The sequence below is a fragment of the Heterostelium album genome (assembly GCF_000004825.1).
Source record: "Heterostelium album PN500 unplaced genomic scaffold PPL_contig26, whole genome shotgun sequence".
Classification (NCBI taxonomy): Eukaryota; Evosea; class Eumycetozoa; order Acytosteliales; family Acytosteliaceae; genus Heterostelium; species Heterostelium album.
Genome location: NW_008805103.1, coordinates 230511 through 250908, shown reverse-complemented (window position 1 = coordinate 250908; position 20398 = coordinate 230511). Strand labels below are relative to the sequence as shown.

Here is a 20398-nt window from a genome sequence, read left to right as displayed (position 1 = left end):
TCTACTTTTTTGAGATGAATATTAATACTCATTGTTGAAAGAAGTAAATAAATTGAATTTAAAGTAATATTTTATTTGTTTTATTCATAAAATATAATCAAACCAGGAATCAATAATGGTTATGATATTTTACTTATAGAAAACAACATAAAATATTTTTACATCATTCAAACACTCCAGATAAAGAATTCAAGTTGAAAGTGCTATTCTAAAATAATATAGCAAAGTGCTCACATGTTGAATTGTGTTTTTTTTAATAACCAAAATCACCTTATTGAAATAAATTTAATTTGAAATGTGGGACTAGACCAGACTCCCATCCGAACATATACTTAATTTCATCAAACCCATAACAACAATGAAAAAATAGGCGAATTGATTGCAAGATCCTTTACACACTACTGCATACTATTTAAAACAATCTGGGACAATATAAAATAAAAAAAGATAAAGATTTTAATAAATAATAGTTCACTTCTAAAAATAATTATATTTATAAATCTTTTAGCATAAATATGAAAGTAATAGTTAGAGTTAAACAGCCGACAAGCTTTATTATTGGGATAAACATTGAGTTTAATTCGATGTTATATAGAGAGAAGTTAGAGTTTAGTGATTAAAGAATCAAGCTATAGCAAGGGATCTAGTAAAGTTACGATTTTTTTCATCTTCGATTTGTTGTTGTAGAACTCTTTGTTGGTGTAAGTACACTTGACGCACTCTCTCTTCTTCTTCTCTTTGTCTTTGTTGTTTTTGTGTCAATCGAATTATCTCAGCTTCAATTTGTTGTATCCTTCTGTTGATCTCTTCAGCTATTCGTTTCTGACGCTCTGCCTCTGCCTCTGCCTGTGCGATTCTTATTTGTATTTCTCTTTCTCTCTCTTGTCTTTCTCTCTCTCTTTCGATGTGAATATTTTTAGCTATGATGTAATTGTTTTCAAGTTTACTTATGAAGTTTAATAGACTGTCTCTGGCAGCGGTGCTCATCATCCTATTCTCTTCATCTTCAATTGATTCTTCTTTCTCCAAAATCAATTGATGTGAAGGTTTCCTGATGAGGCTGTATAGAGAAGCATCCAATGCTGTTGGAGACAATCTTAACGTGTTAGCAATAGCACTAGATACTTTGTTGATGATTAAACCATACGATATAGGAGCACTGTTTTTGTGGATCGCTCTCAAGATCTGATTGATACAATCGATATCTTGAACCCTTACTCTACCAGCATCCAAAGCGATTACAAATACTATCTTACAAACAGGATTTGCTTTCAATGACTTTTCTATCTCTTGGATTGCCAACTGCATAATAATTGGATCTAATAATCCTGGACCGTCTGAAACTGTCAAGTTAGCGTAGGTTTTGGTTTTAAACTCTCTTGTTAAACCAGATCCAACAGCAATACCACTCGGGAAATACACTTCTCTGACTAGAGTATTGCAAATTGTACTCTTTCCTACACCACCATTTCCATAGATTTTCAAATACTCCATATCTTTATCACAGTAAACTAAATAAATAGATTTAATATTTCATTATTGTTGTTATTCTGCTCTTTTTATATCAAATTAATTAAAAACATCTAAATTGAATATTTTCAAACTTAAAAATGTTATTTTTATCTTGTTTGTACATTTTTAAGTTTGAAACTATTACCATCCGGCTTCTAAAAATTAAAGATAATTTTACGGACCAGTTCCATTTTGTTGTTTCAAAAAAAAAAAAATTTAAAATAGATTTTTTTTAAATTTTGTATTCTATTAAACTTGAATATTTATAGATGTACTATTCTTATTAATGTTTTCTTTTCTTTTATTATTCGAATATATATTTATAAACTTGATTTCAAAATTTTTTAATTCTAAAAAGAAACTGGTTCCCAAGGTGGCTGTTTTTTCTGTGAGTAAAAACAATCCAAATACAGGTCAAGTTTCAGTAGGAATTTAATAAGAAATAAATAGTTTTCAATTTAAATATCAAAGTAGTATAAAGAAAACTTATTGGGCAATTAGGGTAATTTCAATTTATTTTATTTTTTATATTAAATTACACAATGAAAATTAAAATATTGTTTGATTTCTTTTCAAATAAAGAGTTGAGTAATTGCTTTAACAGTAGATATTATAACTTAATAATGAAATAATTATATCTACTAATCCTATAAGTGTTTTTAAGGTCAAATATATTTGTGGGTTTTTGATTCTTAACCATAATTTCATGGTGCCTAATATCCTCTTTTATTTTTGATCATCACAAAAAAAACTAATTCTAATTCTATCAAAATCATAACATAATAATAATAAGTGGATCTAATAATCCTATGAGTATTATTGTTAATAATATTACACTTTTTTTATTTTTATTTTTTTTGTTCTTTAACGGATTAACCACCTCCATGTCCTTCTCCACGATTGCGATGACAGTGTCCATGACCATGACCTCCTCTTCCTCCATGATGTCCGTGACCGTGATGACCGTGATGACCATGTCCATGACCGTGACCATGATGATGACCGTGACCGTGATGACCTCGAGGACATTGTGCTCGAATTTGACGACGTCGTTCCTCTTCGATTTGTTGTTGTATAACTCTTTGTCGCTCTAAGTCCTCTAGACGGACTCTTTCTTCTTCAGCTCTCTGTCTTTGTTGTTCTTGTGCCAATCGAATTCGTTCTGCTTCAATTTGTTGTATCCTTCTATGATTCTCTTCAGCTATTTGCCTCTGACGCTCTGCCTCTGCCTGTGCGATTCTTATTTGTCTTTCTATTTCTTCTCTGTCTCTTCTTTCTCTTTCTTGTCTTTCTCTCTCTCTTTCAATACGAATGTTATTGGCTATGATATAATTGTTTGTAAGTTGACTTATGAAGTTTAATAGGCTATCTCTGGCAGCGGTGCTCATCATCCTATTATCTTCATCTTCAATTGATTCTTCTTTCTCCAAAATCAATTGATGTGAAGGTTTCCTGATGAGACTGGCAAGCGAAGCATCCAATGCTGTTGGTGACGATCTTAACGTGTTGGCAAGAGCACTAGTTACTTTATTGATGATCAAACCATACGAAATAGGAGCACTGTTGTGGATCGCTCTCAAGATCTGATTGATACAATCGATATCTTGAGCCTTTACTCTACCAGCATCCAAAGCGATTACAAATACTATCTTACAAACAGGGTTTACTTTCAATGACTTTTCTATCTCTTGGATTGCCAACTGCATAATAATTGGATCTAACAATCCTGGAGAGTCTGAAACCGTTAAATTACCAAAGGTTTTCGTTTTAAACTCTCTTGTTAAACCAGATCCAACAGCAACACCACTTGGGAAATGTACTTCTCTGACTAAAGTATTGCAAATTGTACTCTTTCCCGCGCCACCATTTCCATAGACATTCAAATAGTCCATATCTCTATCTCCGTACTATATAAATAGATAATAAATATGATTATAACATTTCATTATTGTTGTTATTCTGATCATTTTATATCATGTTTTAGATGAACTAAAATTTTTTAGTTCCAAAAGAAAAACTTGAAATTTTTATTTTTTGGATTTTTTCAACTATTTTCTTAAGTATTGCCTTTTCTAACAAAAAAGGGTGGTACAAAAAAGGTCAAAAATACCGACAAAATTTTTTGATCAAGTGGAAAAGATATGTTAATAATGTCTAGTTCCAATTATAGTTTTTTCGTCATTCTTGATATTTAAAAATATAAAAAAAAGAATATTAATTTGATTAGATTTGTTTTTGGTTTTCAGGATACTAATTGACCCATGCTTTTAGATAAAAAAAATTAAAATTAAAATTAAAATTAAAATTAATTTAAATTAAAATTCAAATAATTTTTGGTGATGATAAAAAAAAAGGTCAAGTTTGATGAAAAACTAAAAAAAAAAAACAAAATGAAAAATAGATCAAACACAATGATTTTACTTGTTGTTCATCGCACCACACTACACTAACTATCCTAGGTTAACTATCTATCTTCTATAGATCTATCTAAAGTACTAAAGATTCATTTCATTCAATGACTGCCAAAGTATCTCTAGTGGAGTAACATTTTGAAAACAACAAAGTCAATCAAAATGTGGTGAGTTTTTTCAAATAAAACAAAAAATGATATGGTACTCGTTGCCAGATCATATCATTATCGGGTCATTCATTCTGATTTTTTTATTAATTTCAACAAAATAGATATTCTTTTTCTCTTGTGGTTTACACAGAAACGGAAATAAACATAGATAGTAATGTTTTAATTAGTAGAATGAAACCTTTCATTGAACCTTCTTTATTTTCTTTTTGTCAACCAACAACAACAACAACAACAAAAAATGAAATTATTTGTAATATTATTAGTAACAGCAATTGTTTGTGTAAACGGTTTAACACAAACCGATAGATCATATCAATATACAACCACCGATAAACTATGGTATTTAGAATATCTTCCATCAAACTACGATCCAACAGGAGTAAATAAATCACCAGGTAAAAATCAACCATCTTCATTCAAAATAGATAAAAAGAATATTTAATTAATAAAACTCTTTTAGTTATTATTTTCTGTCATGGTAATGGTGAAATCGCATGGAATAGCAATTGGCCAACAGATCTGAATTTATTGAGAAATGCTCCGGGTGCTCCACCAATGTTAATTCAAAACAACCGATGGGATACAACTCTTCCATTTGTAGTTCTCTCGCCACAAATCAATGGAAACGGTTGGAATGCCGATAAGATTCTGAGCTTCACTCAATCATTGTCGACACTCTATCCTGGTGCAGACACCTCAAGAGTTTACCTTACAGGTTTATCCGGTGGTGCTACCGCAGTCTTTGAAATGCTCAAAATCTCCAAAGCGAATTCCGATTTATTCGCTGCTGCTTTAACCATGGCAACTGCTCAAGTTACATCTGGAACTGGTATCTATGATTCAAGTCTACCGGTATGGGGATTTTGGAATGCAAATGACAATGTTGTTTGGTGGGGAACAATTGAAAATGTTGATTATTTAAATAACCAAGGTAAATATTTATATTTATAAACATATTGTTAATTTAATAAACTAATTTTATTCGACTATAATCATGATCAAAAGGTATTTGTCCAAGAGCAAAGAAAACTATTTTCGCTGCAGGTTGGAATCCAAGTTTTACTCATGATTGTTGGACTCCATTATATGAGAGAACCGATTCAAACTATGATATCTACGCTTGGATGTTGCAATATACCAACCAAAGAACATTCAGTTCAGGATGTACATCTTCAGTTACTACAATAACCTCTACCACTGGTAGTCCAACTACCACTACCACAACAGGGTCGGCAACAACAGGATCGGCTACCACTACAACAGGTTCAGCAACTACTGGATCAGCTACAACTACCACTACTACAGGAATTCCAACAACTCTACAATGGTCGAAATTCAGTGATGCTGCAACTGATTTCTGTGTTGTTAGCTCAACCGACGATGTCTATAAGATTGACAATACACCAAACAAGTCGTACAGACGTAATCAATTGGCTTCTTCCTGGTTAGAGATTGGTAGTAGCGGTCAAAGTTTAGGTTGTACAAGTAGCTATGCCTATGTTCTTCTTTGGGGAATGATCTACAAGTATGATCCTGCCATTTCCAATTGGGTAGTGACAGGACCCGGTGGAGTCAGTGCTCAGTTCCTAATTGGAGGTGGTAATACACTCTACTATTACAGTACAGACACCACAGTCCAGATGCTAACCACCAGCAACAATTGGACAACAGTTTTCTACTTCCCTCCAGCAACCAAATTCAGTGCATCTGGTGACTTCCTCTTTGCTCTGCTACCAGGCGGTCTATTGCAAATGTATAGCAACGGTGTTCTCACCAATACCAATGTATTCAACGGTCAAGACGTACTCTCTGGCAGAAACAGAGGTTATGTCATTGTAGCGAATGGAGATATCTGGACTGGCACAACACCTGCTTTCTTTGTAGTTGGTGGACCGGGTGATGCTTTCGGTGTGACAAAGAACGCCCTCTATGGTATCGGTTCAAACGGTGTTGATATCTTTAGAAATCAAGAAGCAACTGGAAATTGGTGGTATGTCTACTCATCAACTTCACAAGTCACCCGTATCATTCCAAACGGTGTCAGATTATATGCCGTTGTTGCATCTGGCGAACTTTACACACTTTACGGCAATGATATTTAAATATTCATGTTGCAAAACCAAATATAATAAAATAATATCAAAAAACAATATTATTTCACTTTAAGTAAATAATTGATTAAATGTTAATTGTTAATAATTTTTAATATCCTAATTATTATGTTTTTGATCAATCTAATAGAGTATAATCTTTCATTATTATAATATTAACGCTTATTTAAACATTTTTTGTTTGTTTTACATCTCCTGTGACACCAATTATATATAAACTCGATTTTCATAGTTGTTCACAAGCAATCAATGCTCGTTCTAAAATACAAATTTATCATTAAAATAGAATTCAAAGTACTGAGTTATACTTGTATTTGAAAATGTGGTGGGGTATTGTTAATTGATTCAAAGGAGTAAACTAAATATCCACATATCAGTTTTTCTCTTATATGTACTGGGTAAATCTTTTTTTATTATTTTATCATATCATTAATTTTGATCAACAATTTTTTTAAAAGGAAAAAGAACCAGCTCTTTATCCCACTTTTTTTGATTGAAAAAGTGCTCGTTTAGATTCATTATATGTTTAGAGTAACTAAAAATTTGTTTAATCATTGTAAAGAATTTTAGGTCATAATAAGCACAATCAATAAAAACAAAACTATATAGTTTGGTTTACAACTTAAATTTTTATACAAAAGGTCTCGTTTTGAATTAATTATTGCCAATTAATTAAAGTTGTTGAAGATCACTATACAGTCATACCAACAAATTAAACCAAACTAACAAACATTATAGTATAATAATAACAATACAATGGACATAGGTCGTAAGCTTATTGTTTCTATTTTTAATTTTTTATGAATCTAAAACATGTGTATTTTCATTTAAGAATATGTTTGATTAAATTCCATTTTCTTTGAAAATAGAAGTTAAAGTAAAAGAGCTGATTCCTGTTTGATTACTGCGGAATCACAGTCGAGTAGTTTGAAAAGTTGAGGTATGAATTGACCGATATAAGGATAGGTCGATGGATGTTCTTCGCTGGAGAGTATTGAAATTAATGAAAATACCTAATGAACTGCCTCACCATGTGGACAACCTACTGAATCTACTGAGATTTTCTTGATTTCATATGATTGGAAATCGAGAAAATTGATAAGAGAGTGAATTGCGATTTAAGTGATTGAACAAATTGAACTAAAGATCTTGAGTAGTTATTCATAGCTGGGTTGTTATGAGTGGCATGTTTCTTCTTAAATTTTACAAAAAGATAAATAATATTAAATTCTTTACTGCTTTGATAAAAACATGTAGGAAATTTGCTCTCGGTATTATAATCTGATCCAAATTAAATTAGGAATTGAATATATAGATTTTGATGATAATTGCTAAGGATATATTAAACATCCCCTTTGACTCAAATCTTTAAAGAACAAAATTAAAAATATTATTCTCAAAAAGAAATTAAATAAAAATTATATGTTTAAATATTTGTTATTTTATTGGTCGAAAAGTTTGTTTTTAGCAATGTTTCTGTTTTTTTTTTCATAATTTAGTTACCTAATTTGATTTAATTTTTAATTAATAGTTTACTAATATTTTCAAGTTCCTCTTCTTTGATTTCTAAAACATCTTCGTCCTCTTCCATATCAATCGATTGTTGGAGTCTACTTATGATCGATTGACGAAGTGTTTCGATATGTTTGTTGTTTGTGTTGGATTTGTTATTGAGATTAGTGAGTTGATAGTGTGTAATTGTAGTTTCAAATAAAAGTGAAAGTAAACGAACTGAATCTTCTTTGATTATTACTGATCCAAAGTCGATCATTTTGTAAAGCTGGGTTATAAGTTGTCCGATGTATGGTTGGATTGATGGTTGTTGTTCGGATGTAAGCAGGGGAATCAATGCAATTGTCAACCCAATGGTCTCATGACGAGAATCTAGTTCATCCTGCGAGATTTGCTTGATTTCATCCCATTGGAAATCGAGAGTATTGATAAGGTAGTGAATGAGGAATTCATAATGTGGTTGGAATTTCGCTTTCAATGCTTGGACAAATCGAACCAAAGATCTGGCGTAGTTACCCGATGTCTCATCGGTATGAGGTGGCATGTTTCTCTTGATAATCTCAATGGTTTCAAATGAATGTTTGAAACCAACATCGACCGAGCCGTGAGATTCTAAAATGATAACACTTATTGCTTCAAGAACTATACCAAACATGTGACTGTGTGGATTGAATCTATCACTCTTTATGATTGACATCATGAATGAAAGATAACTATTGGCATATTTTGAAATACTTTCAAACATGGAGCCACAGATGCCACCTATTAAACCAACAACACCTTCTATAATATCATTTGGTTGTTCGATATTCATATATTTCGAGCAGTACTCTAAAACTCGATCGATCTTTTCTTTGAATTTTGAATTTTCCAATGCAATCATTGTGTTGATTAATTTAAATATTCCTCTTTGGACAGGTGGATGACTATCATTCAAACTCAACACATTATCCAATAAAGTAATGGTTTCTTCAACTGTTGGTTCACATTGTTCGATCAAAGCTACAGCTAATTCGATATAGTTTGCTCTTACATATGGTTCTGGATGAACAAAGTATTCAGAAATCCATTTATAAACACTTGAAATTTTTTTAATTAATTAGTAAGAGAGTATTTCTTTTTCCAAAAATATATCACTTTACCCAATATAAGTATATTCATCGATATAATCTTTAAGTGTCACGCTAGCTATAGTTGATAATCCACATAACTGTTTCCAATCTCCAGTTTGAATGACTTGATCTTTTAACTCCTTGAATCTTTGATATAAAAGCTTGTCGTATGTAAAAGCTATTGAATTTAAACATAGAATTGGAAAGCCTGAGGAACTACACACTTGTTTCTAAAATATTAAATAATATTAAAAGTTAAATAATACAAAATTATATTTAACAAAAATTTTTATACTTACTTGATCATCCCATCTTTGAACTTGTGTATCATCTATTTTAAAAAATTGTTTGAAAATGAAATGCAAGTATTTATCTTTGAATTCTTCTTCAATTTGAACATCTTCGTCTTCGGTAGCAGATATTAGATTACTCAATAAAACAAGAGCGATACCTATTCAATTATATTGTAAAATAATAAGGAAAGTAAGTTATTAGTATATTAATTATCTTTTGAAAGGAATAAGACTAAGATAAACTTACGATCATCCAATTTATTTGAATCTGATAATTCAAATATTTCTTCAAAGAAATTCGAGAAAACTGTTGTGTTGTATGATTCACTCATGATATAATCATCAAATCTCTATAGATTTGTACAATAATTGTCGAGCTTTTAATATTTATCTAGATATCTATTTTCAAGGTTTAAAAACTTACATTGTTAAGATAGGTCGTAATTGTTTCATTTTCTATACGTAAATCAGGAAAATTTGGTTTGATTATTTCGAAATGTTTGATAAAATACAATGTATTGTCATTGGGTTGTTCAAAGCTGATTGTGATCAAATTTGAAAGTGATGATTCGAATTCATTGATTTCTTCAGTTGATACTTTTGATTTTAAAATCAAACAAATCAATTCCAAACATGTGAATCTAAATTCAGTATTGTTATGTTTGATATATCTTTTTGATATTGATTGTAATATACTTTGATATTCATCTATTATAAATAATAAATAATAAGGTATTTGTTGATTAGTTTAGTTAATATTAGCATTTCGAGTATTGCTGCATATTATTCATTGCAACAATAGAGTATTTATTATTTATATATTTACTGATTTCATGATTATGATTGTGATAAAGGTAGTTAATGAATTCAATTGTGATTGTGTTGAGATGATTACATTCCAATTCAAGAAGATCCAATGATTTTGATTGTAATTCAATCTTTGTTGTCAATGTTAGATCATTCCAAATCGTGTTTGATATCATTTCATTCAAAATGAAGAAACAATCCTCAACAATCTGTTATTTTAAAAATATATTAAATAACAGAAAGATTATACCTTAACATAAAGATGAGATACATACATTTTTTTGAGTGAAATTTGAATTTAAAACACTGAATAGATCATTAATCAATTCATTTCTATCTTTGTACAACTCTATTACTTTATCTAATTCTCTTTCTTTGATTGTATTTATAACTTTGTTTAAATCTACACTCATTTATAATTATTGTGTTATAAAGAAATATTTAGAATTGGTAGTTTGGATAAGAAAATGAGAAGGTTTGACCATTCATGAAAAAGAAAAAAAAAATTTAGCTTTCGAAGAAAACTGCTGTTTTGGAAATTTTTTGTAAAAGAACTATTTTTGGACCAAAGATTTTTATAAAACTTTAAAAAATCTAGATAAAAAAATGCAATCAAAACTCTGCGTGTAACTCTAAACATAAATTTATGTTTAATTCCATTCAATGACAGGTGGAAAAAAAGAACATCATAAAAATAAGATATCAAAGTTGGTTTTCCAAAAATGTGTTAAATTTTATTCTTCAGATTTGATAATTTGTTTTAAAACTATAACATATTCTTACATAAAAAGTAAAAGTACAGAAATAAAATAATTATTTTTAAATATAATTTTAAATTGAAAAAACCGTGTGTAGTGCAATTTTTTAATTCAAAATTGATTGTTTGATGACCAATGTATATTCAAACACTTTTACTACTTTTTTATGTGTTGTTTGTTAAAAAAAATAATCATGATATGAATTTTAAAAAAAATATTTTTTTTCATCGCCAATGCGTTTAATTAAAATTAAAATAAATAAAAGTAATAAAAATAAAATAAAATAAAATGAAATATAAAAGTACAAGAGGAAAGATAAATGGTTTAACATTTGTAGATGCTGTTAAGATGGGTCTGGCAGATGACGGTGGTCTGCTGATTCCTCAGAGCATTCCAAAGCTATCGTCAGAGACTCTCGAGAGTTGGAGAAACAAGTCATTCCAAGAGCTATCGTTTGAGATACTGTCGCTGTATATCGATCGTTCCGATATACCAGCTGCCGATCTCAAAGCTCTCATCGAGCGCGCCTACTCGACATTCTCCGACACCAAGATAACTCCGCTACACCGACTGTCACCGTCGGGAAACACTCTGGTCCTAGAGCTATTTCACGGTCCTACCTTTAGCTTTAAAGACGTCGCTCTACAGCTGTTAGGCAATCTCTTTGAGTATGTACTGAGCGAGCCGATGACCGTCGTCGCCGCCACCTCTGGCGACACCGGAAGCGCAGCGATTGCCGGTTTGCGCGCGCGTCAAAACCTCTCGCTGTTTGTGCTCTATCCAAAGGGAAGAATCTCCGCTGTTCAAGAGCTACAGATGGTAACTGTCAACGATGATAACATTCATCCTATCGCGGTGACCAATTCCAACTTTGACGATTGTCAATCGCTTGTAAAGACGCTGATGAACGACCAAGCGTTTAAACACTCACAGCGGCTGGGTGTAGTGAATTCCATCAATTGGGCACGTATTCTCGCTCAAATGGTTTACTATTTCCACGCTTACTTCCAATCGGGTGCAAAGAGCGTCACCTTCTCTGTGCCAACCGGCAACTTTGGCGATATCTTGGCGGGTTTCTATGCGAGTAAGATGGGATTGCCAGTCGACAATCTCATTGTGTCGACCAACGACAACGATATTCTCGATCGATTCTTTAGGGAAGGTAGATATGTAAAGCCAGCGTCCGTAGTTCCTACCGTTGCGCCGGCAATGGATATCAACGTAGCCAGCAACTTTGAGCGATATCTCTACTACCTCTTTAACGAGGATTCCGATAGACTCGTCAAGTTTATGAATGAATTCAACTCACAAGGCACAGCGACTATCAATCAAGAGCAACTCGATCAAACTAAAGCCGATCGATTCCTCTCTGCACATGTCGGTCAACAAGAGATCGTAGAGACCATCGCCAGTTACCATCAAACACTAAACTACACACTCGATCCACATACAGCAATAGGATTGGCAGCTGCCAAACACCATGGACTAACAAACTACTCTCACTACAATCAAAACAGTAACGATCACGTTTTGATCTGTCTGTCAACAGCACACCCAGCTAAATTCAGTGAAACAGTTGATCGAGCAATCAACAGTAAACAATCGGTTGAACAACAATTTGAACCAACAAGAAAACTGCTAGAACAACAATCTTCAAACAATCTAAATCGTTTTGAAATGTCATTAGATATAAATCAATTAAAACAATATATACTTAAACATAATAAATAAAAAGTAGTTAACACACAAAAGATATGTTATGTTAACTTATTTGTAAATAACTAAAATTAATAATTATACTTTATTTTAAGAAGATTAAGAAGTTGTTGTTGTTGTTGTCGTCTTTGTTATTGTTGTTGTTGTTGTTTTGTTGATGTTGTTTGTGTTTTAGAATAAACCACCAACCATACCATGAATACCTGTACCACCTAGAGATTCAATCGATGACATATCGATTTGATTGATTTCATAGGTGTTGTTCAATAGCTCGATCTGTTTGGTATCGAGTTGATTGAAGCATGCTTGACTGATGATAAGTGCGGGTTTGTCGCATCCACCGATCTCAATTACCTTGGAACAACTGTTTTCCATTTGTTGTTTGGTGAGATAGAGAATCGGTCTGCTGTTACCGAGTTGTTTCTCGACGAGTGCAGCATCTTCGGCAGATAGCGCATCACGACAAAACAAGACAATCGACGATCCAATGAAAAGGAACATACTCGCAGAGTAACCTTGTGACTTGACCTTGACGAGTGTGTATTTCATCACCTTTGCCCACTGCTCAATGACGTTGCTATGATAGCGCTCCTCATCGACGGCGCAATAGACAACCTTGTTGACACGATCCAATACCAATCCTGCGAAATCCAAGTACTGTCCTTCTCTAGCGGCTTGACTGATTGACAATCCCAAGGTTGGCGACTTCAGCTGCGTGTCATTGTTGGAATCACCTACCAACTCGGCAATGGTGGTAAGTCGATAAGTGGAAGCACCGTTCTCCATTCCTGTGAAATCGACCACTCTTGTGTATCCAGAGAATCCATTCGAGAGAATATCGGTTCTTCTCTCGTCACGACGCGATGGATCCGCCATTGGGTAGAGTACGAGTGTCTTCTCGCCGACCTCCTCAGCCGAGTGAGTAGAGAACCACTCCGATACAAACACAGCTTGATCGGTGTTGTGATGTGGTTCGTGACAGAACAGATGTACATCGACATTGTGCTTCCTCAGCTCACGGTGCAATGCAGAGTAGTCGTGCAACACTTTGGTTCTTGTCTCACGGATAACCGACGCATTCACCAACTCACTACCGATTCTAGCTTTTACAAAGTAGGTAGGAGAAACCATAAGCACTTTATTCGAGCTCTGACTACATACTTTGTTGTTGTTGATGTTGTTGTTTGGTTTGGTACAACTGCTGTCAGTTGATGGCACAAGAGTTGGCGATGCTCCATGTTGTGCATTGGTCACATGGGAAGTGCGCCTACTGACGACTTGTGAACAACAGTGAACTGATCCATACATTTTAGTAACAGTTCTAAAGTCAACAAACAACAGTTTGACAGTGGATTTCATCTTTCGTGCGATGGTCTTGGCAGTTGCCTGGTCGACGACAATGAACTTTCCCTTGCCGATATTGAGACCGTTGCAACCATAGTCCATTTGATTCTGGTTGGTCACTTTCAGCAGCTCGTAACCCTGCTCAACGAGATACTTTGAGAACTCAATGTCGTGACGCACCAACTCGTAGCGACCGGTTGCGGGATCGCGACGATACTCGTCGACCAAACGACGAATCGGTGACTCCTCTCCACAGATATCTTCGAGAATCAACATGGTTCGCTCATTGATAATGTTGCAAACGGTATCCAAATGCATACGCTGCTGATGCAAATCAAAGTAGTCTTTGACGACGGCGACACGGTTCGTTCCAAACAAGTCGTTTCGCATGAGATAGTCGACCGCTGCGAAATTCGAACGCAATCCAACACCAATAAAACAAAGATCCGATCCCGATGGATAGAAATCACCACCCTCCAACTTTCCAGGCGCTGGAATCTCACCGACCACCGGCAATCCCAGAATATCAAAGCACAAACGCATCAACTCTACCTCTGGTGCACGAATAGGTGAACTCAAACTCGCCATAACAATTCCCTTTGCCGTAGTAATTTGTTGATCTCTTTGGAAAACTAAATTTACCAATGGATGGCTATTATTGAAAAGAAAATAGAGTCAATTAAATTAAACATATGTCAAATATTAAAAATAGCTATCCGCTACATACAATGAATATTCAGTTGCCAATAGCTCTGTATCTCTTTCGGATTTTCTTAATTTAATGGTTGGTCTTGTAAGGATTACCTCTACCAATTGCTCAACACTCATAGAGTCAATACATTTACGTTTGTAGTCGTCAGAGAGTAACAATTGATCTTTTGCACCCAATTCCTCTTTCTTTTGATTGGTATCCAACTCGTATTTGATACATTTGAAAGCAAACTCTTCTAATCTTACTCTTTTTGCAATGTCACCTGTTTCCTAAAAAAAAAAAGTTTAAAAATATACTTGTCAATACTACTTAATGAAAAACATCTATCATCTCATCTATCTCATCTATCACAAATTACTTACAGAAGTAAGAATCTCTCTAACAGTCTTAACAGTACATCCTTCGTCTTCGAGCAACTTTCTGAATTTTCTGTGTTCCTCTTGTGCCTTTGAAAGATCGAGTGGTTCTTCGTATAGCGAACCATTTGGATGAATAGATCCCATCCATTGTGCAAGTGAAGGTTCATTTAACTAAACAAATAATATTGATAGATTGATACAATTGTCAATATATATATCTTCATTTTTGTTTTGAGGTATAATAAATCAACTTACAATGACAATGTTTGCTTCATCATTTTCGTGAATCTGATTGAATGAATAATCAGAAACAGGTATCTCAGCTGATTTAGCCAAGTTATTATTATTACTACTAAAGAAATGGTTATTACTATTCATTCTTTCTTATTATTATTATTAATAATTATTTTTCAGATTAAGATCTCTACTAAGTCAGTTAGTTCACCTGTTTAAAAAACAAAAAAGAGTGTCAAACGAATCAAATGAATTTTCCAAAAATGAAATTAAAGAAATTTAAAAAAAATACATTTTTAAACAAAAAAAAAAAAAATGGATGTCCATATTCAATGTATTCATTATGTTTTAATTTATTTGTCGTCGGGATGGCATACTATCACATGAAAGTGAGAAAAACAAAAAAAATTATTAAATTCAATGGAGATGCATCGGCTTTAATGCATTTGTTCCATCCCAATTTTTTTAAATTAGTAGTTATTTTTGATTCGAAATCCCTTTGCAGAGTTTTGATTTTTTTTTTTTTTCGTTCGTCAATGTTAATTTTAAATGGACAACAATAATGTTGAATCATCCATTTATTGCAAAACAGTAAAAAAAAAACCATCAAGATGACACCATTGGATTATTGTGCAGCAGTGTTTATAATAAATCTAAGTTAAAACTTGATTTTATGCACAATGAAAAAAAGTCTTGATGAGATGATAAACAAATATCAATAAATACTACTTTAATGTTATATAATTTATCGCATTATTTTTTTCAATGCGATAAATTTAAAGATTCTTAAAAAAAAAATCAAAATTTAAAATAAATAGTTTTTTACCAATATTTTTAGATATTTTTTCAGAATTCAACGAACCTTTTTAAAATAATAAACAAAAAAAAAATCTTTTTTTTGAGTTTAAATAATTTACAAAAAAAAACCAAAAATATTTAACAGTTTTAAAAACATTAATAAATCCAATCAAATTTAAATGAAGAAGAAAGATGAAATGACCACAAACTTCTTTTTTGAAGTGATTTTTATGAGAATTAATCGCAAGCTCTTGTTTTGGTTTGGTTGTTAACAAAACCTTTTGATTATTTTGGCAGTGTGTGTAAATCGAAACAAACAACAATAATATTATTAATTTTTACTTTTTTTAAAATAAATAAAATATAAATATAAATATAAATATTTATTTCTATAAATCAATAAATAAATATAATATATAATCCATCCATAAAGAGATTTGAGGATGAATCAATTATCGTTGTTGGCGTTAATATTTTTTTTGGTTGGATCGATCAGCCAAATAGATATTGTTGCCAATGGTGCTGGTTGTTTGAGTCTGGTGGCAAATATTGTCAGTGGATATTGTCCGACGACAGGAGCTGACTATTCGCTCTATACTATTAATATTACGAATCTTCTCGATTGGAGTGTTACACCGGTGGCGGCGCAAGTATACGACGGTGTCGTAAGCACCGTTGTCTACCAACTCCAAGACAATCTTCAGTACACAATTCAATATACAGATTCAAACAATTGCACCAACTCCACCCAATTCCTCTACACCTCAGTCCAGCTGAATTTGACACAACCACTCTGTAGATATTCCGTGGGATCGGTCAGTGTTCTCGGACTGAAAAATTCCAACGATAAATTCTATTTGAATGGCGTACTACTCGATAATAATAATGGACCGGTGCAAGTCAGCAATGTCGGTTGGAATACACTGGCGATTGGTAAATGCGAAAAAGTATTCCAAATGACACCTATCTCCTCGAATATTCCAGCGTATCATATAACACCATACACTTACACCAATGAAGATGCTTCCATTGTCGTGAGAAACGGTGATCAGTATCAATCGATCGTGCTGGTTGGACATCCTGAATACAATATCAGCGCATCCACTCAATACAGAGCGAATAACTTGCTACCCGGCCAATACACTCTGGAGTTGGTTTCAGCGGTATGTGGTATCGAGCGTATTCCATTTGAACTTCAAACGATCGACCGACAGTATCCAACGATTGCATTCGAAGCGGTAGCTACCACTCTCGATGGTTATATGAACGTAACCAATGCAACGATACTCAACACCAACCTGGTAAACCCAACACTATCATTCACTGTGAATGGTAGCAGTCTTCTATTTCCAAATTTACCAGCAATCAATGTAAATCAATTAACAGCAAAGTATCAAAGTGAAAATCTTACATTTTCTCAATCATTAAAATTACCTGTTGCAAGTAAGTAGCTGATAGTTGTATTTTGATTAACTAATTGTGTAATTTTCTAACCTATAAATTGTTTTTTAGACTTTGACTATACACCAATTAGCTATGAATTTACAAATCCAAATACAGATATATGTGTAGATAAAGTTTTTAATATCACTATAAGTCAGGGTGTCAACAAACCTTCGATCCCACTTAACTATGTGTATGGCCAAACCACTAAATATCCAAACAATGTTTACCAAATTCAGGCAGACAAATTAATGACAATGAACTATGGTCTGTCAGAACAGATCGGTAGTCTAAATATCTCTGGTGAAGAGCCAAAGTTGATCTTTGAAGACTTGCCTTACCTCAACTGTATGTACAATACCTCTTTATTTATTCCAAACTTTTTGCACTTCAAAGTACTGCGTGTTTTCGTGAATATCCGTGATCCCACCAATCCTTCCTACACCGAATACTCATTGTCAAACTATGGACTCATCTCGAGGATGCCAAGAGGTGTCGATGGATACGTATTGTATCAGAACAGTGATTGTCAAAACTACAACTATTTGAGAAGAAAGAATTTCACATTCGACAACTTCCCTTTGAATCCCTTTGACTTTTTGGTAAAGCACGTCATTGAACGACCAGCATCATGTGCACAAAACGGTAGTGCACATGCCGAATTTTACTACAATCCATTGCAAACCACCTATATTACACCATCAATTGAATATAGAGCAGGAGATCTATTGGAATTCCAATTCAAATCACCCAACAATATTTTTGGTTGTACAATTCCTTCAGTTAAATACCCAACACCAATACGTAAGAATAGAATTTAATTAATAATAAGCATAATGTGATTTACTAATTTTTATTTACAGCGCCAATGTATAAACCAAGTTTTAGTTTCTCTGCTAGTCAAACAGGTTGTTATGATTTATTGACAAAAGTTCAGATGACAACCGCCTTGAAAATAAAGAAAGTTGAATCTGGAATTATACAGGTTGGTGTCAATAATAATACTATTGTGGTGAGAAGTGACGATGCTCTGGATCTCAAGATTGTTTATACCGATGACTATTCAAGTTATTGTACATTCACTGGTAGGATTCAAGTTCCAGTTTTAAAGGTGGATCCTGACTTCCAGTACACTATGGTTACACCACCATGTTTTGCCACGACCGGTTCAATCAATGTAAAGAACTATCAGAACTACTCCTACATCAAGCTGGGAAGTGCAAATGCAGTCAACGGTAGTTTCACAGGTTTGGATGCTTCCTCCAAGAAAATAGATTACAAACGAAACAACTCGGCTTGTATCAACTCTGCCATTGTCTATTTCGATGTTCCACCAGCAACAGCCAATCTCGTTAAAGTCCGCGATGGATCCTGTATTAACAATAATCTTGCGCTGGTAGATTCAATTGCGCTGGTATCGTTGAAATTCGACAATGGTACATCACCTCCAATAACAGATATCTACTCGAATGGTGCAATCGTTCGTTATAACGTCACCAACAACTTTGTCACCGGTCTATATCCTGATAACTTTGTAATCGTCAACTATGGAAAGTGTCAATATCGGACATCGATAAACATTCCTATGTACACTGGACCAATTGTAACCTACACTGTGGAGCAACCAACTTGTTTGGTTCAGTACGCAACCATTCACTTAAAATCAGCATACGAAGGAATCAACCTGGATTCTGCCAAAGTTGAACTTATCACCAGTGCATCCACCGTTATTCCAGTATCATCATCCTATATCATAATTCAAATATCTGCACCATCGATCCCCATGAATGCAAGAATTCTATACTCATGGAATGGTGGTTGTAATGACAACTTTTATATCTCTGTTTTTTCAACTCGTATGTTACAACCTTATCATTTCTTTTCTAAACAATAATAATTTTCTAATATTCTTTCATAATTCTCATAGCTCTTCCTGTACAACCAAAATTGGAAACAAAACAAGCAACTTGTTCCAACCTAGCAAATTCATATATTTTCACAAATTATAATGATTTTGTATTTTCTTTAGATCAAATGAGTAGCTATATTTTGAAGGACAATGGACAACTTAGTAATGTACCGGCTGGTCCACTGACTATCAACTATGAACATAGAGCAACATCCTGTTCTTCATCAGCAATATATGTGGATAATGGATATACTGGTACTACTTTAGACACCTCCAATGTCGTTGTTCATCATGAATCATGTCTTGGAAGTTATGATGGTAGCATTGTGATACCAAATTCTCCAACTGGAGAATCCTATCGTTTATTGGAGAAAGGAAGTAACTCACTCATTCAAACTCATGTCAATGGTACTCACACCCGATTCTACTCACTGACCACCGGAAACTACACGCTCACTCGACTCACCAATCCATTCTGCTACGAGTATGCCACCATTGAAATTGTTTCAACCGAACCAGAGTTGCAATGGGACTACTCAACCTATGTGTGTCCAAGAGCTGGCAACGGTTATATTACACCGGTGCTGAACGGAAACTTCATATTCCTCAATTTCTCGCTTAGAGTGGTACCTACTCAAGACTACCAATATTCAAGCACAGGATTCACCGATCTCAAAGCCGATCTCTACGAAGTGCGAGGAGTAATCAACGACAGAATATGTCAACGTAATCTCAAACCACGAAGTCTCGAGATAAAGACAATGGATTTCCAACCGTCACTCGATTTCCCAGATTGTGAAGTACTTAAAGCGACAGCCAACTTCCCATTCAAACTAGGAATCTACAATATCGAAGCAGAGTCAACCGTTTTCAACTCGTCGTTGGTCGACGAGTACATTCAGTTACCACTGACCAGTGGAAGATATATTGTTTACTTTGTTTCAAACATCAGCTGTGGATATCAAGTGACGATGCAAATGGATCGTTGTCCAGGATCAGCACAAGCAAGAAAAAACAGGAATCTAGCGATTGGACTTGGTGTTGGAATTGGTGGAGCTGCCGTAATAGGAGCTGCCGTTGCCTACATTTTCTACAGAAAGCGAGAAATGTCTAGCGATATAAACTCATCTCAAAATTTCAAGCCCGTCAGTGTACCAATGGAAACAATAGTAATACCAAATAAATAATAATAAATAG

The 20398-nt window shown here is 33.6% G+C and overlaps 6 protein-coding genes across 6 annotated transcripts; 3 read left to right on the top strand and 3 right to left on the bottom strand.

Moving 5' to 3' along the window:
- Nucleotides 1-189: 189 nt before the first annotated feature.
- On the bottom strand, nucleotides 190-3775 carry PPL_11825 (uncharacterized protein; the record flags this gene model as incomplete). Its single annotated transcript, XM_020582572.1, has 4 exons — nucleotides 190-203; nucleotides 657-1511; nucleotides 2390-3419; nucleotides 3764-3775. 4 exons carry the CDS (start codon nucleotides 3773-3775, stop codon nucleotides 190-192), a joined length of 1911 nt encoding a protein of 636 aa, XP_020426926.1.
- Nucleotides 3776-4331: 556 nt separating this feature from the next.
- Nucleotides 4332-6195, top strand: PPL_11824 (carboxylesterase family protein; the record flags this gene model as incomplete). Its single annotated transcript, XM_020582571.1, has 3 exons — nucleotides 4332-4488; nucleotides 4554-5024; nucleotides 5099-6195. 3 exons carry the CDS (start codon nucleotides 4332-4334, stop codon nucleotides 6193-6195), a joined length of 1725 nt encoding a protein of 574 aa, XP_020426925.1.
- Nucleotides 6196-6450: 255 nt separating this feature from the next.
- Nucleotides 6451-10341, bottom strand: PPL_11823 (uncharacterized protein; the record flags this gene model as incomplete). The annotated part of the gene is made up of 11 exons (XM_020582570.1): nucleotides 6451-6462; nucleotides 6513-6608; nucleotides 7110-7188; nucleotides 7260-7485; nucleotides 7741-8795; nucleotides 8859-9058; nucleotides 9128-9279; nucleotides 9369-9471; nucleotides 9546-9829; nucleotides 9948-10137; nucleotides 10204-10341. The coding sequence occupies 11 exons, from the start codon at nucleotides 10339-10341 to the stop codon at nucleotides 6451-6453; spliced, it is 2535 nt and encodes an 844-aa protein (XP_020426924.1).
- Nucleotides 10342-10974: 633 nt separating this feature from the next.
- PPL_11822 (threonine synthase) lies at nucleotides 10975-12417 on the top strand (the record flags this gene model as incomplete). Its single annotated transcript, XM_020582569.1, has 1 exon — nucleotides 10975-12417. One exon carries the CDS (start codon nucleotides 10975-10977, stop codon nucleotides 12415-12417), a length of 1443 nt encoding a protein of 480 aa, XP_020426923.1.
- Nucleotides 12418-12573: 156 nt separating this feature from the next.
- Nucleotides 12574-15195, bottom strand: PPL_11821 (putative arginine deiminase; the record flags this gene model as incomplete). Its single annotated transcript, XM_020582568.1, has 5 exons — nucleotides 12574-13501; nucleotides 13901-14398; nucleotides 14474-14727; nucleotides 14821-14988; nucleotides 15073-15195. 5 exons carry the CDS (start codon nucleotides 15193-15195, stop codon nucleotides 12574-12576), a joined length of 1971 nt encoding a protein of 656 aa, XP_020426922.1.
- Nucleotides 15196-15366: 171 nt separating this feature from the next.
- Nucleotides 15367-20388, top strand: PPL_11820 (uncharacterized protein; the record flags this gene model as incomplete). The annotated part of the gene is made up of 5 exons (XM_020582567.1): nucleotides 15367-15385; nucleotides 16354-17292; nucleotides 17362-18096; nucleotides 18156-19148; nucleotides 19322-20388. The coding sequence occupies 5 exons, from the start codon at nucleotides 15367-15369 to the stop codon at nucleotides 20386-20388; spliced, it is 3753 nt and encodes a 1250-aa protein (XP_020426921.1).
- Between the last annotated feature and the right edge of the window lie 10 nt (nucleotides 20389-20398).